Genomic DNA, 22,940 nt, shown 5'->3' with positions numbered 1-22,940 from the left:
CAGCTGCACAGACAATTTTCTCCAATAAAACCATGTCCTGGATTTTTCGCTGTCCGATGTTTCCGGAACAGCGTTATGATGTGTTTCAGAGCGTACAAGGTGCGGCTCTGCATATATGATCTGCGCCACATAATATATAAATATTGAAATATTCAAATCCAAAAAATATAATCAGAAAAGGGACACTTCCTAGGCAGGTCACATCATTTAATTTGAATTAAAATCAATTTCAAAACTGAAGGCAGCAGCAGGCTCCAGTTAGTACATGTCTTTATGTGTTTGTTTTATCTGCTTTGTGTGTGTGTGTGTGTGTGTGTGTGTGTGTGTGTGTGTGTGTGTGTGTGTGTGTGTGTGTGTGTGTGTGTGCGTGTGTGTGAGAGAGAGAGAGTGAGAGATTGTGTCAGCAGGAGTTATAGTCCCACAGAGGAGAATAACTCGCTGGTAATAAGTCACTCTGGGGATGGACATGTGTGAGTGAGTCTGTGACAGTTTGTCTGTCTGTGTTCTGTGAGAGAAAACCATAGTTTGTATAGTGCAGAATACTATTTATACTGTGTGTATGTGTGCGTGTGTGTGTGTGTATATGTGAGTGTACTGTACTGTAACAGCTCTTCAATAATGATTTTAATACTACCTGTATGAGATGGAATTGTACTTACAGGCGGTCCTGCAACAGAAAAAGAGATACCAGGCATTAGAAAATAAATTCGATACATCTGATACATGAAGCACAGCATGTGTGAGTTATGGTAACCTCTGGTTTGTACAGCAATCAATTCCTCGGAACAATGGCGCGCAACAGAAAAACTGCGCATGCAATGCGGTTTGCTAAATTATGACTGTAATTAACCACCTAAATATGGTACAGAATAAGCTCATTAGAGCTGCTGCCAATGGAGTTTGTGGTGAACCTGTTATGATAAACAGACTTCTGGATAATGGGGCATGTTATACATTAGAATATGAAGTCATGTCAAGACTTTGTTGCCTAAGAAGATATGGGTGTATGAGATGGAGGACAAACAGACAGTGAAAAGGTTGGGGTTGTGCTGGCAAACTGTGTGTCCCTTTAAAGTATAAAAAAAGATATCTCTGAGCTTTCTCCAGGGCAGTCTTTCAGATCTGATTGAAATGCTCTGATGTTGAGCCTCAGCAGCAAACGATACATTCAGCTTTTCTTACTTAGCCTAACCAAAAACAACAGTAATGATCAAAAGACTCATGTATCATTCTTCATGTTCTTAATAGAATATTCTTGTAAAAAACATTCTCTTAAAAGTCCATAGCCGAGGGCACTAACAAACCACCCAAACCCCTACAAAGTAAATATATATTTTGCCATTAAAAGATTCTATATTAGTGATTGTTTGTATATGATCTAAATTTAAAACCCATCATAATGCTGATTTATGTGATGTTAACACAATTACAGTCAATGACACGATTTGGAGCTACGCCACCACTGCAATCCTGGTACCACACACCTCATCAGCATGGATGCAACACTAAACATTTACAGAAACTCGGCAAGATTGAAAACAGACCTCTTCTGGGTAGAAGTGGGTTATTTGTCGTGTTTTGTTACGATTTAAACAAAAAAAGTCATACTAACATGACCAGAATCTCTGTTAGCCTGTTTGATTCAAGGGAAAGAGCATTTTTTTGGTGTAAGAGGAGTAGAAAGAGTGATAAAAAAAAGCTGGTTGGGGCAAGAAGGTGAAAGGGAAAGAAAAAGAAGAGAGGCCTTGGGATTTATGAGGCATGGAGACCAAGTCAATCAAATTTAGCTGCGTCTAGACGCCGGGACAAGGACCTTCTGGGCCAGACAGTCAGGTAAACAGTGAGCCACAGTAAGACCAGCTTCAAGGATTGAACTTGAGACAAGTGTGTGTGAGTGTGTGTGTGTGTGTGTGTGTGTGTGTGTGTGTTTTTGTGTGTGTGTGTGTGTGTGTTTGTGTGTGTGTGTGTGTGTGAGTGAGAGTGAGTGTGTGCGGACGCTAATAAGAAAGAGCAAACAGAAAGCACTACTCTGTCTGCACTCTTTCCTGTTATTCAGGTTTGTGTTTCTGCTTCTTGTCTCCACTTTCATTTGTTTTTCTGAGAGAACGGGGAAAACCTCTTCTGTTCTTGTAAAAAGTTGTCCTGGAGTCATCAGCTGCAGCATGGTGTAACAGCCTCTCCGCACTATATATCCCAGGCTGCAATGTGAGGACGCAAAAGTAAACAACAAGAGAGACAACCTAAACAGAACCACACCGCCCTTTTAAAGCAACACTATGTAACTTTTAGCTGAAGCTGTAGTTCCAATGAGACAACCTGTAGGAGGACCGAAGCGGGAAAAGTTACATAGTGTTGCTTTAAGATACAGACCATCCTTCAACAAACAGTGAGCAGGCAACAAGTGGCCCATCTTGGAAGAAACTTTAACGGCGAGCCTTCCCGTAATGATGATCCTCCAAAATGTAGTAGTACACTGATGAAAAACACAGACATCTCATTTACTTGTCCTGGTGATCGCCTGATGGAATCACACAACTCAGAGGGATTTGGAAGATGACAAGTCTGGTGAGATTCTATATTGTTCTTGTTGTCAATAAATCCCATGAAGAAACCAAAACCAGCTACCATTGTCATCCAAAAACTATTAAAAACACAGCCACAACATTGCACTGGTTCAATCCCACATACATTCTGCTTGAGTAACGTTTGCTAAAAAACTACAGTGCCTGGCACTTTTAGGAAATTACTGAATATATATATATATATATATTTTTAAGATTATTTTTTGGGCATTTTCTTTTAGGCCTTTATTCGACAGGACAGCTGAAGAAATGAAAGGGGAGAGAGAGGGGGAATGACATGCAACAAAGGGCCGCAGGTCGGAGTCAAACCCAGGCCCGCTGTCGAAGAGTAAACCTCTACCAACTGAGCTATCCAGGTGCCCGGAACTATATATTTTGATCTGTTTTTGTTGAAGATTTATGTCCTTAGTAGAAATCAATGGGCTTGGGACTGAGAGTCACAATCAGGCTGTGGAAGCAAGGATGTTTCGAGAGAGACTAATATTGTTGGTTTCATGGGCTTTTTTGACAATTAGAAAAATATATATTTCCAGCCGAATCCTTTAATTGAACAACAGGTACACAATAGAGTTGGGATTAAAAAAATAAAGGCACTTTGGCACCACGGTGTATGAACTTTAGATAAGCCTCAGCTCATCATTGAATATTCTATGTCAAATAAAATCAAGTCAATAGACAAGTTAAAAAAAGCAGCTTGAAAGAAATAATTTCAAATATATTGTCCTGCTTTAAAAGGGTGAGATCACTACCGAAAGGATAAACAATAAATGTTACTGGTGAGCTTTAACTTAGTTAACATCTCCACCGGAACAGATGTCATCTACTAAATATCCACAACAATGAATCACAACCAGACTGGGAGTTTTCCCACCTGACTCACATCCTGCAGAACAACTTCAGTCCTGTAGGTTTTGATAAAATCATCTAGTTGTCAGCTGCGCCACAATTTGGTGGCGTCAACACTTAATAAAAACTCTTTAAAACAAGGGTGACTCAAACTCCGAACACCCGATCTATCTGTCACAACAGCCTTTTCTGTAACAACAGTTATGTCTCTGCACTGTTTTGGTTCCTCAATGAGTGTTTTGCGGTCTGGGTGGAAAGAAAAAGCAACACAATAATGGCGGGTAGTGATGTTGGCAAGGGAGAATCTCATTAGGCCTGTACTACTGCAGCTGCTACCGCTCAGCGAGAACGACTGACATCTGGGCAAAGTTAGTACAACCACATGGCCGAGGTTAGCGCTATGTCGGCGCAAATAGGGAGGGACAGGGCGAAGGGCCAACTGCAGCCCATCATGCAATGGCCTGACTCGTGGGTCACGGCTATTTTACCAGCCCTCAAACTTGGGCTGGTCACCCAGGAAAAGAGAGGGAGTGTGGGTGCAAGTGAGGGAGAGGGAGAGATGAAGAGTAATCCAGGAAAAGAAAGAAAAAGAGAAATAAACTAACAAAGCAGGTGGCGGGCGTCACTTACCAGGTTCCCCTCTTCTTCCCATCCTTCCACGCTTCCCTGGAAGCCCTGTGAAAACACACAGACAGAGCAGTAAATCCCCCAAATCAGCACTGCAGGGATGAGTAGAGAAGAGCCGAGCATCACTTGCTGTTTCACTGCTGGTGGTCATGTGTTGCCTGGCATTAAGTTTGTGTGAACTGGCACAGCACTGAAATATCTGTGCCTAAGTGACGTGAGGACAGATTCAGACGTTAGAAATGACAACAAAGGATGCCGTCAAACTCAGAACCAAATGTACTGTATTGATTTTATGTCAAACTGGCATGTTTAGGACCAATTCTCTCCTCATTCTGGCTGAACATCAAGTTTATGAGAAACATTGCTCACTGCCTGGGCTTTATCCAGCTACCTTCCTCTGACCCTGCAGTGATGCAGTTGGCACCAGTGCACCAACTTTCCGGTAAAACGATTTCTGCTGTTGATGGAGAAGTCTAGTAAAGTTGTGAAAAATAGAAGGAGGGCTGTAGTGAAACCAGGAGATGATGTGGCCAGAGAAAGGGCCGACCTAGTCTCAAAGCTCATGCTGCTACAAGACCATTCATTTGTTTTTTGGGGGGGTTTTTAAGATCAATTTTTTATTATTTTGATATTTTTGAACATACAGAACAAACAAATACAATTGAACAACAACAAAAACCCTTGCCCACCCCCCACCCTCTGCGGTCTCGAGGAAAACAAAACAAACCAATAAATAAGAAAACAAAAATCACACCTTGCCTGATCGCTCTCCTTTAATTCTTGTGATGTTGAGGTCATTAGGACTGATACTTGTCCTGCTGCGTTTTTCCATAGGTCTATAGTTGATGACTTGGCTTTGTTAATTCTTGCTGTAGAGAGCTCAAGCATAACTATGTCTAGGAAATACACCAACCACTGTTTTATACAAAGCGAGTGGGGGGGGGGGGGAGCCAGCGTTGAGCTATCATTTTCTTGGATGCGGTTGAGCCGGCTAGCCAAATTTTCTTCTGTCTCCTAGCAGGTGTAATTTAGAGTCGTGATTAAGTAACAAAACAATCGGGTCAGTAGGAATTCAACATCCTATGAAGTGTTGTTTTTAAGAGACGGTGCAATTGACTAAAAAAAAAAATTACAGGTTTCTGCTCAGGCTCAGAAAGACCGTCCACCCCTCCCCTTTAGCTTAGCAACTGCAACAAGGCACAGCAGGCACATGTTGAAGCTCTGTGTGGTGTTGTAGTAAGAGGGGCACTCTGCATTTAAAGTTTGGAGGTTCATGTCTTTTTTAGCCTTATCTTATAACCTTTACCTTTGTGTTGCTTGTCCACGTATGTTTTTATTCATCCAAACAAGATGTCAGAATAAAATAACTGATCTTAAATTGTCCCTTGTTATACTGCTCTACCCTGCAGTATAATAACAATTCTGACCCGTTATTTCCATGTCCTCTACATGAATCATCAGCTAGTGAGGATGTTGACTTGCCTGCTACTTAAACCTCAGTCTTTTCACATGATATCATTTATGTTCACACATCTAACGATAGCTAGCTAGAGCTGTCATTTTCGCTGGCAAAATCTCTGGTCACCTGCCAGAATTGAGAAGCATGCTTTTGTGTGAAATCAAAGACCCATTGTTTCAAAGTTTATAATGAATTCCAAAAGGTAAATCTGCCACCATTATTAATGTAAACTGCATATGTGAGGCAAGAAAGTAGCGCAGCTGAAACAACAGTAACTAAACCTTCTGAAACTCTCCTGTAGGTAACACCATATTTCATCTCTTTCCTTCCATGTGCCCATCCTCCCACACTCAGTCCGGCTCTTGTAATGAAATGGGAACCATACTGGGTACTGTTCCTGATGCTAAGTGGCTGTGGCTACAGACATGTTTTCCCTATTGTCATTATTGGACTTGTTGTAGTGGCCTAATCACTTCCTGACTCTGCCAACCCTTTCAAAGAGACCTCAATCATGCTCCACCTCCTTCTACCGTCTACCTCTCCCTCTTTCATCCTTCTTTCCCTCCTTTATGCAACAGCAATACGCTATTAATTACTTTGGAATTGAAGGAATAATAAGAAGTATCATGAAAAAAGAGTTAACTGCTTCCTGCATGTGCTCAGTCTACAGTGTACCATTGAACCAGATTTTCACCTTAGTACTGTTTCTTGTTCTTTATCTGATTCAGTTGCCATTTGTAGCTGCTGCCAGACTTTGTTGGCAACAAGAAGACACAATTGAAAATGTAACAATGGAGACTGAGTACAGCTGTGCACCTATGACTCCCATTTAAAATATATGTTTGAACAATTTTAATCATTTAACACTTCTACACCTTCAAAACTCAGACGCCAGCTAACACACACTGCCAGCCGCAGCATTTACATTAATAGTCTCCATATTCCATAGTGGGCCTACTTCCTCTGATTCAACCCCCGCAGCCATAAACAGCAGCATGGAGCGGTTCTGCTGGGGGCTTAGGCCTCTGCAGGGAGAGATGGAGCATTTCTTCAGGGCTGGAGGAGAGGGAGATGGGGAGGACAAGCTGGAAGGGGAGAGGGAGAGAGAGAGAGAGAGAGAGAGAGAGAGAGAGATAGATGGGGAGTAAAAATGTACAACTGTTTCAAGAGAGTAATGTCTAAGGGAGTGGCAGGATGTGGAGGAAAGACAGTGGTGGTAGAAAAATGAAACGGGAGGGACAGAGAAACGGTGGGATCAGGACGAAAGATGGTGAAGAAAGAAAAAACGATAAAGGGAGTTAGTAGGGGATGGATGGATGGCTTCACAATCCCTTAAAAATCCTTGTAACACATGGTTGTTGGCCATTTAAAGTGCCTCCTCAAGCAAGGATATGCATTATAAGATATGGGTCATGGGGGGCCATGCCTGCTCTACCTTCATTTGAGACATAAAAGGCAGCCTTCAGCATGTTGACAGGTCAGTCGCCAAACGCTGGAGGAGCGGGCGTCTGAGTGACTGAAACGTGGGAGCGAGATTGGTCCTGAGTGGCAGGGTTGAGGGGGAATGGAGTTGGGTGATGACAAGCTGATATAGGACTGAATTGACTGGAGGAATTAATGGGAAAAACAGCAGCACTGGAGAGCAAAGTGTGTGTGTGTGTGTGTGTGTGTGGAAGTACTAATCCTAGTACCTATTACAGGAGAGGGCAGTGAACACATAACCACTGAGATACAGACAAACAAACACTCAAACACGCGGACACATGGCGTGACTTAGGTGTCAGTCTCGACTTCCTGTGTCGTAGTGGCATACCAGGCTCAGTAAATGTCACACACGCAAACCAAAATAGAAACAGTGTGTACGTTAGAGCGAGTAAGAGATAGTCTGGAGGATCATGTTTTACTTGACACAGTAATGGGATGTATCATAATTTGACTTCCCTTCCCTTCTTTTTTTGTCGAAGTCAAAGGTTATCAACATCAAAAGGAGACGAAACAAAGCACAATTTTTCTGGGTGATCGTTTGGTTTAAACAATGTACAGCAGATGCCAAAGGAGCAGGCAGAGGAGATAGGGGACAGAAAAACAAGGGGAGCTAACAGAAAAGAAAAAAAAGAAGATTGGGAGGACAAGTCCTTCACTCTTACAGGTGTTGAAAATCCCCCAAAGAAAGAAAGATGGACCTCCACAAATGTCAGGCAGTTAGGTAAGACAACTACATCATGTAGAACTCTCTGAGGGACACACAAGCAGTGCTGGACACATGCACGCTCAATTAGCATCATATGTCATGAATATGAAAATAGAGTGACAATAGACATGCATGCATGCATGCATGCACGCACGCACGCATGCACGCACGCATGCACGCGTGTTTGAACTTGTGGATAGTACGTTTTTTGCCTGAAGCACTGTATCTCATGCTAACCCTAAACTTCTATGTAGAAAAACATGCAGTCCAAAGTTTGACTGGGAGCAGCTAGCAGGGCAACCGCTCCCTTAGGACTGGAAGTGTTTTTCTATGAGAATGTCAAATACCTGAGACTGAAAGAAACAAACATCTGGATCTCTGCCTTGATTTGTTCATCAGTCTTTACATGGGATGTTTTAGCGACTGGAGCATGACACACAGTCCTGTGTATAAGCTCACACACACACACATACTGTGCAGAAACACAAACACAAATTTCCATAATTCCAATACTGCATATTGAACCTTCCTGCTGACAAGTGCAATCGACCTGAGCGAGGTTTAAAGCAATTTCTCCATCAACGTTTTCACTGGTTGCAAGTACATCTGTGAGCTAAAAACCACACAAACACAACATCACTCTTTCTTCTTCTCTCAAAACATTTAGAGCAAGAATTTCTCAGGTGAATGTTACCAAATGAATGTGCTCCCTGCATCTACAACACCTTTGGTCTCTGGACACACACACACACACACACACACACACACACACACACACCATCTGTTCATAGCTCGGCTTGATTTAGCTACTGTGACATTTCTCGCAAACAAAGTGCTTCCAGGGAACAAAGCGCAGGATTTGTGGAACGACCCCCTCTTCCACTCTTCTTTTAGGCCCCATTTTGTTTAAACCAACAACTGGGAGCAATAAAGAGCCAAATGAAAATAGCAGAATGTGATACTTCGTATGCACAACCACAGGACTTATATCCATCCATCTATCCATCTATCCATCTACCCCCCTCTTCTCCACTCCTTCTTTGTTTCATACCCCCCCAATATTCCTCCTGCAACAGGGGAAAATTTAATTTAACTAGAGAGGAAGAGAAATGTGGGGTGGGGGTGTGGAGAGGTAGGGTGTAAGTAAGATCAGCTTCTTGCTTCCATGTTAGCTGGAGGCAATGTGTCTCTACGGCATCTCCTCTCTCATTTCTTTTTCCCACTTAAGAATGTTTAAAAAAAACATCCCAGTAGCAGATTTTCCTCTAATCGCCTTTAAATACTATCATAGAAGAGGTGTCTGTATGCAAAGACAAAAAGCAAACTAGAGATTTGCTCCTAATCGCTATTTCATACAGTGTATGCTCGTAAGACAGAAATACAAAACACTATTTAATTGCAGAGATGCTGTCCTAAAATTTGACTCAAAAATTATTTATTGCAAACATACAGCATTTGTTTAAAATTACAAAGTGGGTTGTTTTACTATTTGTCAAAGACCGAATCTATTTGCTCATAATGAGACGTCTGAGTCAATTGCATTGTAATTGTTTACCGCTTTGAAAAATAATTGTGAGGATTCCCTTCTTAACGGTTCCTGTTTGCACATTTGGGCACAGCTGTTGAGCCTCTTTGTCTGAAACAAAACTACTTCTTCCTAAGTGTCTCCTGATCTGTCAGCGTTTCACTGTGTCCAACTTTGCCTCCAATAAGTTAGGGGACACATGCTGTGGTTGTAAGCAACAGAAAGAGAAAAAGACAGACGGATGTGAGTCACATGGTGGTGATTCATTCTCCAGCTGCCCCGTGTCTCTACTGTCCTTTGTCAGCCCGGGTTCAGAATCTAACAGAACAGTTACCTATAATCCAACCTCATCCCATCAAATCTTCTCTTAAATCTTAAATGTAGATTTAATAAAGATCTGCACCACATGTATGCAAGTTGTTTAAATTATGCAATAATTTTCCCACATCAGTGTTTTCTTACTTTTTTTGCACCAGACTCAACCACGATACACTAAATGTACATCATATTCTGGAAATTGCATAATCCACATTTTAAAGTAGCGGTCTCAGTCTGTAGTCTGTAGCCTACTTGTCTGTAGTTTTCTGTACTTTGATACAATTGCTTTACTTCCAATCAGGTTGCACAAATAACTTTTTTGTCCACCAGCCAAATAGCTAATGAATGTTCAAATTTTTCCAGCCACTCTATAGATTAACATTATTTTGTTTGGCTGGAGAGTGAAGCAAATCTACCAGCCACTTGCATATTTGCCCAGCATTTCACTGGTGGAGGCTGCTAATATGGTACCCTTGGTCCAATAATTCAACAATGATTGCTAAATTAAATGTTTGTCTTCCTTTAAATACTATTTCCTTTCTCTTCTTACCTTATTACATCCTAATATGTAGGAAAATAATGGAATGATATCCTCCCCTTTGCCACAAATTTGTCTTAAATATTTAAGAATGATACTTATGTTTGGGGTTAATTAGACCACAGAGAGGTCTATCTCCCTGTGAGACCTCTTACGAACAGGCTGTTATAAAACTCAAATAACAGAATTCCTAATAGACTAATTTTGGCTTTGGCAGTGATAGTGCTGCATTAGAAGTATTGTCAACCCTAATCACAGATAAAGAGCACATGTAAATCTCTGGCATGGACTGTGCCATTTTATTCTTAGGAAACATGTCATCCAAAATCATGTTATAAAATAATGTTAAGTATGCTTGTTGAGCTGTTAAAGAGGGCTCGAGATTCCCTATTCAAACTAACAAAAAAACTGGCCATTTGCAATAACACCATTTGCAAGTTCAGCAAATGGTGCATTATCTCAAGTCATTGGATACTGAAATTTAATTCAGATTAGTATCAAATGAAAGCAGTTATCGCTAAAATTTTGTTCCCCTAATATTTCTGTGTGTCTCAACCTCCAACCACAAACACAACACTACCATAAACTGTTATTCTCGTGGAATATATAAGTCTTATATAAGTTATAAACTCTGCCTGTGTGTGGACCATACTTCACCTCTCTGACTGATGACATGTGGTTTGAGAGAGAGAGAGAGAGAGAGAGAGAGAGAGAGAGAGAGAGAGAGAGAGATGCTGTACAGTAAACATCACTCTGGTATTCATGCAAAGGTAATCTGTGATTGGGAAATAAGAAGAGAACACATTGGTACCAAGTTGACCTTCCTGTTTTCATCACTATCAAGTGTTACATGACTGCAGAGTGGATTTCTCTGGGCTGAGTGAGAGCGCGTCTGTGTGAGAGGCTGTCTGAGAGTGTATTTGTGTGAGGTCATGGACGCCTATTTCATGCCTGTGCGAGTGTGATCAATGTATAGCTTCCTTGACCCGCTCTGTCAGGGCTGAGTGATGCTGCTGTAAACCTGCATGTGTGTGAGTAAGAATGCATGCATGCTCTTATAGCTGCAGGGTTGTTTAGGTGTTTAGATGTCTGTTGCATTATTCATTGGGTCCTAACGAACGAAAAGCTTATCATTTGGCTTTCTATAATCTTTGACAGTTCATTCGTGTTTTTGGTGTGACAGAGCTTGCACTTGTGGAAAACTTGATTACGTGTTTATATCTGCTTGTGAGCGTGCACAGGTTTGGAAGGAGGAGACCCCGGCTGTTGTGATGTCTGACAGGTGGTTTGCGTTGAGTGGCAGGCGGGTGCTGAAAGGCTGCCTGGGTAGTCACCGTGTGTCACAGCTAATGAGAGGCGATGGCAGAGACGGGCCCGCCCCACACAGAGAGACAGACGTAGTCAAAACAATGAGAGTGCTCCAGCAAAACACAGTCAACACCAGCTGAGCACAGCAAATGAGAGCAGATCACAACAAAGTGGACCAGAGCACCCAAAGTTCAGCAGCCAGAAGACAAAAGCTTTGTCTTTAGGTTATTTACAGGCTCAAAGTAAGTCAGAAAAAGGTTGCGGTTGAGGATTGAAAACAGGGTTCCCCCCAGTTCACTGCGTGATTGATTCCTGTAGTAGATGATGGCCTAAACTCATTAAAGTGAACCTATGCTACTTTTAGCCACTGGCCATATTTATGGGTAATGATAGATGCTTACATTAAGTATGATATTAGGGCAACGTAAGCAAACTGACTCAGTGATGTCAGTTCGTAAAGCAATATTTAAGTTTGCTAACATTTGCCACCATAAGCTACTGTTTATATCAGACCAAATGAGACAGTAGCAGCAAAATCCTTAATTGTATTGAAGTGAGTTAAAAGTGTATTTTATTGTGTATGAATGACACTTTTCATTTGTATGAAACAGAACATGTCGTTTCTTCTATTTTTAAATATATGGCACCAGCTGTGTGAAAAGGAAAATCTCTCTTCCCTGATGTTGTTGTATATCATAACATTTTCACAGGATAGCAGAGGCAGTTTTCGTTTAAGGAAATCCTGAAAAATGTTTGAGAGTTCAGCTGTTTGGAGTTTGTTATGAGCACATGTTAATACAAGTGTGTCTGTAAGGTCTGTGTCCTGTTTTTGGAAAGAGGGCCCTGGCGTGACGATGCCTTAAATGGGTTGACCCCAGATAAACAAACTCTCCTCGACTGCAAGTGAATCACACGTGTACACGCACACACACATTCACACTCGGATGTATGTGTTTGTTGACGCTGGGCATGTTGGCGTGTATGGGAGAGCCTTGGTTTTCACCATTCATACAGGCTCCTGGGTGGTACTTCCATAAGGAGGGACTGTAACCACAGACGCTGGAATTTGAGCACTTGAGAGGATTTTAAGCGCACTTGCACGCAAACGAGCAATCCCTATCAACTCAACACACACTCCTCAGTGGTTTCAGCTTGGAAATAGAAATCCTGCACATTTTTCATGTTGCTCTCTCTCGTGTTTTGAGTAGCACTGGTTATTGACAAACCTCCTGTGACCAATCGCCACCCTCAGATGTGGGAATCACTGAGTCCCATAACGAATGGGAGATGTGCCATGTCGAGGTGAGAATGAGGGTTATGTTTGTAGATCATATCAAATTGGGGGCCACCGTTTGCTGCAAGGACTTCCAGGAAGTCTGGAGGTGTGCAATCCAGTCCTCAGGGAGAATAAACAAGAGGGTTAACACATAATGGCACAAAGGTAGAGTGGGAATAAAGAAAATACATGGGTCACCTTGGGGAGCATGGGGGAGTTTGTGTCTTGAACATCCAAAGTGCCAGACCTCCTTTAAACACAGACTTCCTTCCTTTCCTTTCGGATATTTCTTTTAAAAAATGACACAAGATTAAAGTATCAGAATCTTTAATGTGACGAACATCAGCAGCATCAATGTACGCAGTGGAAATTTGACAAGGAGTGTCGGTTTCGTCCAGTGTCAGTCTATGTCAAATGGTGGTCTATAACAGGATAAAATGCTCTTTTATCTTTGTATGCCTTATCCATTCATAAAATATGGTTCTAGTTTGATGTTCTGGAACATGTTAGAGCAGGCCCGGGGAGCCGGGCATGGAGAGAGCGGGGGTAGGTCTTCAAGTGTAAAGGAATAAAGAGAAAAGTGCACTAATCACCATGACTTTAAACGAAAACTGCAGCATTTGTGTGTGTGTATGTGGCTGTAACAGAAGACAATGTGTAGGGCAATGTGCGGGCCACAGTTGAGGAAACATGGTGTGAATGTTCAAAAGGGAGCTTCATTCCAGTAAGCCTCTTTCTTTAATCCCAACAGATCTCTGCCTTTCCCTTGGCTTTCTTAAGACCAAATTCCAGCCCTGCTTCCCTGTGCAATTTCTACCAATTGAAATCAAATTCTAATCTCCACCATTATTTCTCTCCTTTTTCACAGGTGTCTCACCCCTCATGCCCTTAGCTCTTACTTTAAGCTAGCTCTGGTTTATTTCACCTCTTCTCTCACACCTGAAACAGACAGGCTAATTACAGCATCTGTGGAAGCCAAGGTGAGAGGATGCAATCTCAAAGCTGCCAGCCACGCACCCACTGGTTTATGGGCAACGTGGGGCAGGTGGTCCAGAGGCTGATTACACAGTTGTGACTTGGCGTGTCATGATGCAGGCGAGTAGAACCATAAAACACACCAAACTGACAAAGTAGACCCAATGGACCTTTGCAGACATGTATACTTGATATTACATGTGTTATTTTATCAGATAATCAGGTATACATAAAGTAAATGGCTAAGTAAGGAGACGTGTCGTCAAATGTGTTTTTCCTACTTCCTACTCATGTAATGTATGCATCCTGCCACAGCATTCACATGCCCATAATAGCCCGTTCCTCCATCACTCACTCAACTTTCTGCCATGCAAGCTCCAGCCTATTTCTCTTACTCACCACCATCGAAACACTGCCGCTTTATTTTTTCATTACCGCCCCTGATTCCACCAGCCTTGGCATACCTGGCCTGATCCATCCACTATGTGCCAATACTCTATTGTATCTGGTCTGGTAGTAATCATATCCCAGTGCATAGCCCTCTGCGCTGCCAACTCATTCTGGCTTAAACAAAAAACAACTTCCAATGATACGTGTGGATCAAGAATTGCTAAAGGATGTGATTGATTATGTGGAGCAGCGCCACGTTAGGCGAACAAGCCGTATTAAAACAGGAACATTCATGTTGAGGGCCAGCGTTTAAACAGATGTGATGTTATCTTTTAAAACAAATGTGGTAAAAATGGTATGTAAATATATTCTGGATTACTCAAATAGAGTAGAATTTAGAATGAAGCCGATACTTTGCACTTCAGGATTAAAGGCTAACTGGCAAGACAATATCCATGTTGGGAAATATTCACATGGCTCCCTGAAACAATTCAAATGCCATTCATTGTAGAACAACTGAAAAAAAGTATTTCTTTCGGCGGCTGCAGCCTGCTAGGACACAAACTGTCGTCAGTGCTGCTGCCTCTGTGATCACTCATAAACTCTCTGGGATTTCAAAACGAGGGTATCAACTACTTCTTTTGAAGATGATCATCTGTTTATTTCAAAGGCTTACACATACAGGTGTGCGTAAGGAGGATATCATTTCATAGTGCCTCAAGATACGATGCCATCACTGCAGGGTTTCTGAATGTCCCTCACTCTCTGTGCTGTGAGGTTACTGATGTAACATAACCCATGTCCCCTTTCAATACTGCGTGATTCGAGGGCTAGAACAGTGTAGTGTGTCTACTGTATGTGTGTGTTGTGAAACTGCTCCTGTGGCAGGTGCAGACGTGCCCCAGTGTGAACTTTATCGGACGAGGTCATGTGTCACTTTATCCGATTGGTGGCTTCCATATTTGGTCCAATCAGCTGCTCATGTTCCTGGGGTCAGAACATGGCTGGGATGGCTGTCGAGCCTTTGACACAGTCGGCGATGGACTGAAATCAGTCTGATGTTACAGCCTGTTGTGAGTTTGCATTCGACCATTCATGTATCCACAGTATATAACATCATTTTCAATAAAAATTTGTCACGGTATGTGGAGTTTTGCATATCTCTGGGCAGATGGCCCTGCCCGAGAGACATGTGTCTGAGAGCATTTACAGTTTGTGTGTGTGTGTGTGTGTGTGTGTGTCTCAAACTATGTTAGTTTGTGTGTCCGACAGCTGCGACTGTGATAGATGGCTGACACAGCTGATATGTCCAATAGCCTTCATGTGCAGTAATGAAAATAAAACACAGCTGGGCGTGCATGACAGAGGTATGTGCCGTTCATTGCTGTTAAACCAATCACATCTCTGCATCAGCATTCATAATGTAGTGACCTTGCATAAGGGTCCAGAGGAATCATGTGGGCAAAAGATCCCCAGCTGCAGAGAGAGAGAGAGAGAGAGAGAGAAATGCACGGGCCATCATTTAGCTCATTTCACTCAACACACGCTCATCTAACGCCTCATCCAAAGTCAGTCATGTCACCATACACATGTTTACTATTTGATGTAATGGGATTTATTCTTCCCATCCAATGTGAACACTGACCCGCCTTCAGCTCTCCTGCTGTACCTGGTTCCTGCCAAGCTACCTCAGCTGCTGCTGGCCTAAAATCAAAATCCCCTCATTTTCCAGCTTGCCAACAAATAAGCCAACAACAGTGGAAAAGGAGGGAAAGAGGGTTCTATATATCAGAATTTGTCTGGTCAGTGATTAAAGATGAAAAGATATCAGAAGGAACATCATTTAACAACACTTCTCACTGAACCAAAACCAAGTAATGAGGCATTAACCCAGGCTTGGAGCCACCCTGAGGTGTCATACTTGAACGTCTTCAGGACGGCTTCAGGTTTCAGAGATCGTCTGCCAGGCCAAGTGGAAGAAAACGGGTTAGAGTTGTAACGCCCTTCTGACCAACAGACAGGTTCTTGGACTGAGCCGGAGCCCCAGATCAATGGGTGTTGATGGCAAAATGATACATCAGTACTAGAAATACAAAAGGTTTTATATTTTTCTTCACAGGATGGGGCCTGTCTCATAAATCGGTCGGAGGAAGTTTATAGTAAAACTAACTATCTAGGGTTTTCCAACAATGGAGGCTTTGTCTGCATGCACCTGACTGTATCTAAGCCAATATGGCCTTAAACTAAATGGCTTTTACGGCACACTTCTCCCCTCTCAACCTTCTGTTGAAGCCATTTCTAAAAGCCCATTTTTAACAGATCCATTGTTGTAAAAAATCAAGGTGCAACAAGAGACCATATGTTTCAGATGCCAAATTCAAATTCACTTTGCTTGTATTTAATAAATGCAATACCAAGCCTCACATTTTGGCAGGTAATGATAACAGGACCTAATTATCTGTTCTGGCTGTCTGAGACTACAACAGAGGAGGAGCAGCTCAAACCTAAAGCCCCAGCTTATAACAGAGGAGTACAGATGAAAACCAGACATTTAAACTCAAACACACACATGGTAAAAGTGTGAGTGACTGGCAGTAATTTCCAGACATACAGTCTACTAATAAACTATCGCACCCTAACTTTACTTTGTGGATTCAATAATTCAACATTTCAGGAACTATACTTAGAGTTAGATGAGAAGATTGATACTACTCTCATGTCTGTACGGTGAATCTACAGTCAGCAGCTAGTTAGCTTAGCTTTGCATAAGGGCTGTAAACCACATACACAACACTGCTTTGGACAAAGCCAGGCTAGCATTTCTCCATTTCCAGTCTTTGTGCGTAGCTAAGCTAACCATCTCCAGGGTCATGTTTAGCGGACAGACATAGAAGCGATGTCATTCTTCTCATCCAACTCTAGCCAAGAAAACAAATAAGAGTGTGTACCAAAATGTTGAACCATTATTTAAACCAATCTGTTAAGTCCAAACACACCCATTAGGTTAGATAAACCTCTGACATGAAAACACATCAAAAGGGAGAGAGGATAAAAGTAGCAGAAACATGTACGACAGGTTTACATCAGAATAAATAGTTAAACACCCAAATGATGTAAACACTGTTCCTGCAGGTTTTATAACCAAACCACCCCACAGGAGATGAAAGCACTCTTTGCAAAGTGACAGCAGAAGGGAGGTAGATAATGAATGAATAAAGTAAGGAAGAGAGGGGCAACAGTATGACCCTGAGAAACTTCTCCCTCTTTTTTCTTTCTTGGCCTCTCATCCTTCCATGTCTGGCTTTGCAATGCTCTGATAGATATTAATGATACAAAGCAACACAATTCCAGTTTTTTCTTTCATCCCCAGTCCACAGCATGTTTCTTTACTGATCAATGTGCCCTGTCCTCCATCTTAAATCAGACTTTACCCCTGAGGCCAGATGGGAAGCTTACACACACACACACACACACACACACACACACACACACACACACACACACACACACACACACACACACACACACACACACACACACACCTAGCATCAGCAGGCTGGTATTGGTATTGGTAACAAATATAAGTGCGTAACAAAGTCAGCATGCAACCTCCAGCCTTCAGGTTGATGGAGCCCATAAATCTGCCACTGTACTCCAACACAGGTCACCTCTGACCCTCACACATACCCATTCACATTTTCTTTGCTGGTGTGCCTGTCCTGTACACATTCACCCAATAAAAGATAGACAAGTGATAGAGGGTGAAGATGGCTGCCAAGTTTCTCCCAGGATCCCTCTGTGGTTGTGCCATACTATATTCTCACTCTGTCTCTCCACACCTCTCTCTTTCTGACCTCCAGGTTAAGAGCTGGTGTTGGTTTGAGAGGGATCCTCATGTCGCTGTCACGTCTTCCCGCCTGGATCTTGGCTTCCGTCTTCCTCTCACTTTCACTTGCACACATCTCGGTCTCAGTCACCTCCTCTTTTCTCTCCTTCTATTTCATATTTAAGACGGCTCGCAGTTGTCCTTTGGTATTCTTTAGTCTCGTAAACACCACTTGTCAGGGTGTCAACTTTCACCCATCCTCCCCCCACCATCCAGAAGAGACCTTGCCCCTCAAAACACACACACACACACACACACACACACACCACCCTCTTTCCTCCTGACTATCTCGTCACTTTACTTGAGATAACATCCCACAGAGGGAGCTAATGTATATCTAACCTGATAGTCTGCTTTTAAAGAATAATGTTTTTAGTTCAATGTCATGCCAAGCATGCGCAGCAAAACAATGCTACAGTGTTTACCTTATTAGTTTAGCACGTACGAATGCTAAAAAAAAGAATTCCTTAGTTTTGCAGGTATTTGGTCATAAATTAAAAGTGACATTGCCATTAGAGCCACACCTCTAGCATGGCTAAAAATGTATTTGAATGATTCAGTGATAACTCCCTAATGTAATTATTAAAATATGGGAACACATTAACAATGCTATAACAAAGAAACTTGAGCAGTAAGATGATCATATATAAAAATAAAACCACAAAGGCAAATAATTCCTATAGACAGAGATCACAGTGAAAAGAAACAAGCATGCATCCAAAAAATACCAAAATCCTCTCCTTGTGTCCTGCCCACCAAAACTAAACACATCCACCAGGCCTTAAGGCTTCCAGCAGACTGTGTCTGTTTGTGTTGGTGCCACAAGACATCACAACAAACATCCCCATGGGAAACTGGAGCTTGTGTGTTATGATGGGAATGGATACCACAAACGAAGGCAACTTCCTCTCCCTTTAGCTCTTTTATAACAGCATAAGATGACAGATATCAAAATATTATGCAGAGCTTTTATGAGTCTTTAACAGTGTTTGGATACGGGGTGGTGCAAATAAAAAGGGAAGCTTTGGGGGAGGTGGGTGGACTTTACTTTAATGAGGGATACAGTTTGCTGTTGCTGCATTGTCAATAGATACACACACACACACACACACACACACACACACCCACACGGTTGTTCCGCCAGACATCATTGGAGCAATAAACACTGGGAACATGCTTAGAATAATTCACAAATACATAAATATTCCAGGAAGGGAAACACAATTGCTTCCAGGTGCCATTACAGGTTCCGACCCCACGCTTCACGTAACGTTTCGACCATAATGAAGAGTTTCCATCAGTTTCTCCAAAAGGAGTTGAAAGTGACATGAATATTGTGGGTTTTATATTTATAGTGTTCACTTGGCTTCTTCTGAAGACTGCGACTGTGTATTATTCTCACTCTGCAGCTACAGCATGCCCCCCTGCAAAAAACACAGAGCTTTTTTTTTTTTTATTTCTTTTGCTTTTTCCACCCTTAATTTTTTTGACAGAACAGCTAAGTGAGAAAGGGGAGAGAGAGGGGGAAGACATGCAGGGAATTGTCACAGGTCGGATTCAAACCCTGGACCTCTGCATCGAGGCATAAACCTCTCAATACGTGTGCCTGCTCTACCACTGAGCCAACCTGGCCACAAACACAGAGCTTTTGAAGATAGAAGCAGGCGCTGCCACAGGGGGCAAAAGAGTTGAAGCTCAAAATTGAAAGGTGATGATAATAAAAGAGTGACTGTTGACGATATGGATAGGGGACCTACTGAACAGAGGTGATTATCTAACAGCATGCGGTGTGTGTATTTCTATGTAGTAAGTTTGTGTTTGTTGCAGCGAGGAAACAAGGGATAGTAGAAAAAAAGTGGCATGAGCTGACAGAAGTGCTGTGCTGGTACCATGCTAACGTGTAATTTGGCACGCGACCTGGACAAAGAGGTCTCACACACACGCACAGAGCCCCCCCCTCCAAAACACACACACGCACGCACGATCCAGAATCATGTACTGTAACAATTCAGGCCTGAAGCGTCTCATTTTTGTTCCCTTTCTGGTCATTTTTCAGTCGTTTCTCTTGTTCCCTGCGGTCGGAAATGTCTTGTTTCCTTAATGGTTTCCAGTAAAGTTCCCAGAGTCCCCAGCGTATATCCAGCCATCCTCCAGGGGAGTCTCCTCCGTGCGTCTAATTAGGTCCTACATTCAGAGTGGTGTAATCAAGACATGTACTGCTAAGCCTCCTTGTATCTTAAAACTTAGACATGATCTGGGCTAACACACTTGTAGAATGACAGACTAAGCAGGTTTGTAGCAGAGCAGAATGCATTACATTACTGCATCTACATATGAATGCTGTTAGAGTCAAATTGGCCAGTTTCAGAAAATTTGATTTTAATGTAAGCCATCAAATGTGTTTAATGTTCAGCTACTTGTCTTGTGAGCCCTCTCGGCAGGCTCTCACTATGCTCCACTGTAAGGAGGAAACGAAGCACAGATCAAATGAACATTGAGACTGTGTGTGTGTGTTCCAGTACAGTATCCAGCTTTTGTGTATATTTCCTATCCTTCCAGTCTGGGGGCTTCAGCAGCACGCCCAGATTTCATTAACCATATGCCCTGCTGAGGGAGCTTTGTTCTGGGCTTCACCTCTGTGGAACCCTAGGTAATCACCGAGCATCACCACCCAAGGGCATGAGCCAACCCGCTGCATCACTGCAGAGTAAACAGGCCATCATCTAGCGTTCCACCTCTGGGACCTTGGTCACAATAGCACTAACTGTTGGCATTATAATGAATGGGTATTTAATGGCACTGAACGCAGAAAGACATTAGGTAATGTAGGGATTATTAGGGTGGGTTATTAGCAGCCATCCATGGTGCTTTGGTTCAGTGTGGCCAACCCAGCTGTTAGACACACACACACACACACACACACACACACACACACACACACACACACACACACAGTATGAGGCTAGACTGACTGACTATAGAGGGAATCCATGTCAGGAGAAGGAATAATTTTCCACATGTGTTACTGCCATACTTGCAAAAAGGTGCCTGGAAAATTGGAGTGCAAAAGGAAATGATTTAGTTTTTTGCGCCGGAGGTCTGTCTATTCATCATCCAGCCTGTTCATTTGTCAACAAGTCATTTACTTAATGCTTCAAGGATTTTCACCCAAAATGTTTGCCTTGAAGAATCATTTTAAGTTGCTATAATTGTTCCATTTCCATCTTTTGTTAATAAAAAACACTTTTAAGAAGATTTTTTTTAATAACACAGTATACAGTCGCACCTGCTTCTTCCTGTACTGACTCTTTGCCCTTTCTTGTTGATGGATTCCCTCATTACGGCTCTGCAGGCTCCGCAGTCACGCAGTTAACACTCAAGGCCAGTGTCGCATAGTGCAGCTGCACGGTCAGCCAGGTGGTTGTTATAGAATTCAGGATGTCTGTATCTTATACTTTATGCACAGTAAACACTTCATGATGCATGTTCTAGCAAACATGTATACTGTATATACATGTATATATCATTAATGTGCCACAGATACACTGTCTAATCTGTTGCTGTTCATCTTTTGCTACTATGTTTCTCACTGCAAAGACATTTCCCGATGGTGTCAATAAAATTACTATAAATATATAAGTCTGTCTTCAGTCTCGCTTAAGTGTAATTGCTATGTTGACATAATATGACATGTTTCCTGAATTTGGAATGAAATTAAGCATAATAAATAAATTGTACAAATGTAATACATCTTTGATCTTTTATTAAGTTTGTGGGAGTTTTTTTTGGACATCAATGGGAACACAATCATGTGTTACACTTGATGTATTTTTGTCATGTTAACATGATTCTCATGATTCCCTCTTAAACAGCCAGCGCCCCCCCCACACACACACACACACACACACACACACACACACACACACACACACACACACACACAGCGGGTGCAACTTCTTGTGGACCAGATCTCCTCCACTCACATCTATGCTATGTACCAATCCCACCACACTCTTTGCTTCTTTCATCTGCAGAGTCCAGATCCTCTCAGCTCATTTCACTGCAAAACAGCAACAAACTCACTTTGAAGAGCTTCCAGCATCCCCGGGTCATACGGCATGACTCACCACAATGACACGAGTACCTGCTACGAGTCTGCTTTTCATGCACACAAACTTTCTCATGGGATACACTGAGGCAGACATATTCCACATGCTCTGTATCACACAAGCCCACATCACACACACCCATATCTCATAGCAGCTTGCAGACTCACACCACACTAAACATGTACACTGAGGTGCGTCAGTCCTTCCATGTATCAGTGGGAGCAAGAAAGAGGAAGGTGTGCGTTTAAAAGCAAATAACAGAAAGCCTTGAAGTGCATATCTCAGGTTAACAGAGTATGAGATTTCCTCTGCTGCGGTACACAGACTATCAAGATGTCTAAACTTCCAATTTCTTTGATGTTTGTTTGACCAAAGCTGCAGATTGGTGCACTGTGCGACAGTCCCTAAAGAGAGTACAGGGACCATATGTGTGTTGTGATGTGTTTTATATATGCTTTAGTAATCCATCTGACACCGACACACTACACGGCCATGAGGAAGGCTTATTTCCCTTTATTGAATAGTGTTCTGAAGTTACCGATGCCATAAACACCGGGCAGAACAGAGGCAGCCGTTGATTCGATAACGAGTGTGTTTGCCATATGTAGACATCTGTGAGGACTTTAATTTTCACGGCAGTGAAAAACAGCATTTATGTCACAGGGAACGTCACCTTTTTCCACTTAAGACTGTGTTCGATAGGCATCTCTATTACAGTACTGTGTGGATGTATGTATACATACTGTATGTGCGTTTCTTCCTGACTTCCTGTCTTTTCCCTCTCTCTTGGCATGAGACACACATGAATGTAATCCTGATTGGACACATACAAAAAAAGAAATAGACCAAACTGTACTTATATCAAGTCTAAACAAATGGAATTGTGCACCACAGGGACTGTTCTCACGGA

General features: G+C 42.3%; 1 protein-coding gene across 1 annotated transcript in view; it reads right to left on the bottom strand.

Moving 5' to 3' along the window:
* The window catches only part of LOC144524477 (uncharacterized), a 127,269-nt gene that overhangs the window by 30,817 nt on the left and 73,512 nt on the right, over positions 1 to 22,940 (bottom strand). The window contains exons 3-4 of the mRNA XM_078260772.1: positions 4,059 to 4,103; positions 660 to 667 (exon numbers count right to left, since the gene is read on the bottom strand). Coding sequence (XP_078116898.1) covers positions 660 to 667; positions 4,059 to 4,103 — 53 coding nt within the window. The remainder of the gene's footprint in view (positions 1 to 659; positions 668 to 4,058; positions 4,104 to 22,940) is intronic.

Source organism: Sander vitreus, chromosome 10, assembly GCF_031162955.1.
Source record: "Sander vitreus isolate 19-12246 chromosome 10, sanVit1, whole genome shotgun sequence".
In the NCBI taxonomy this organism is placed as follows: Eukaryota; Metazoa; Chordata; class Actinopteri; order Perciformes; family Percidae; genus Sander; species Sander vitreus.
This window is presented reverse-complemented; position numbering and strand designations above follow the sequence as displayed.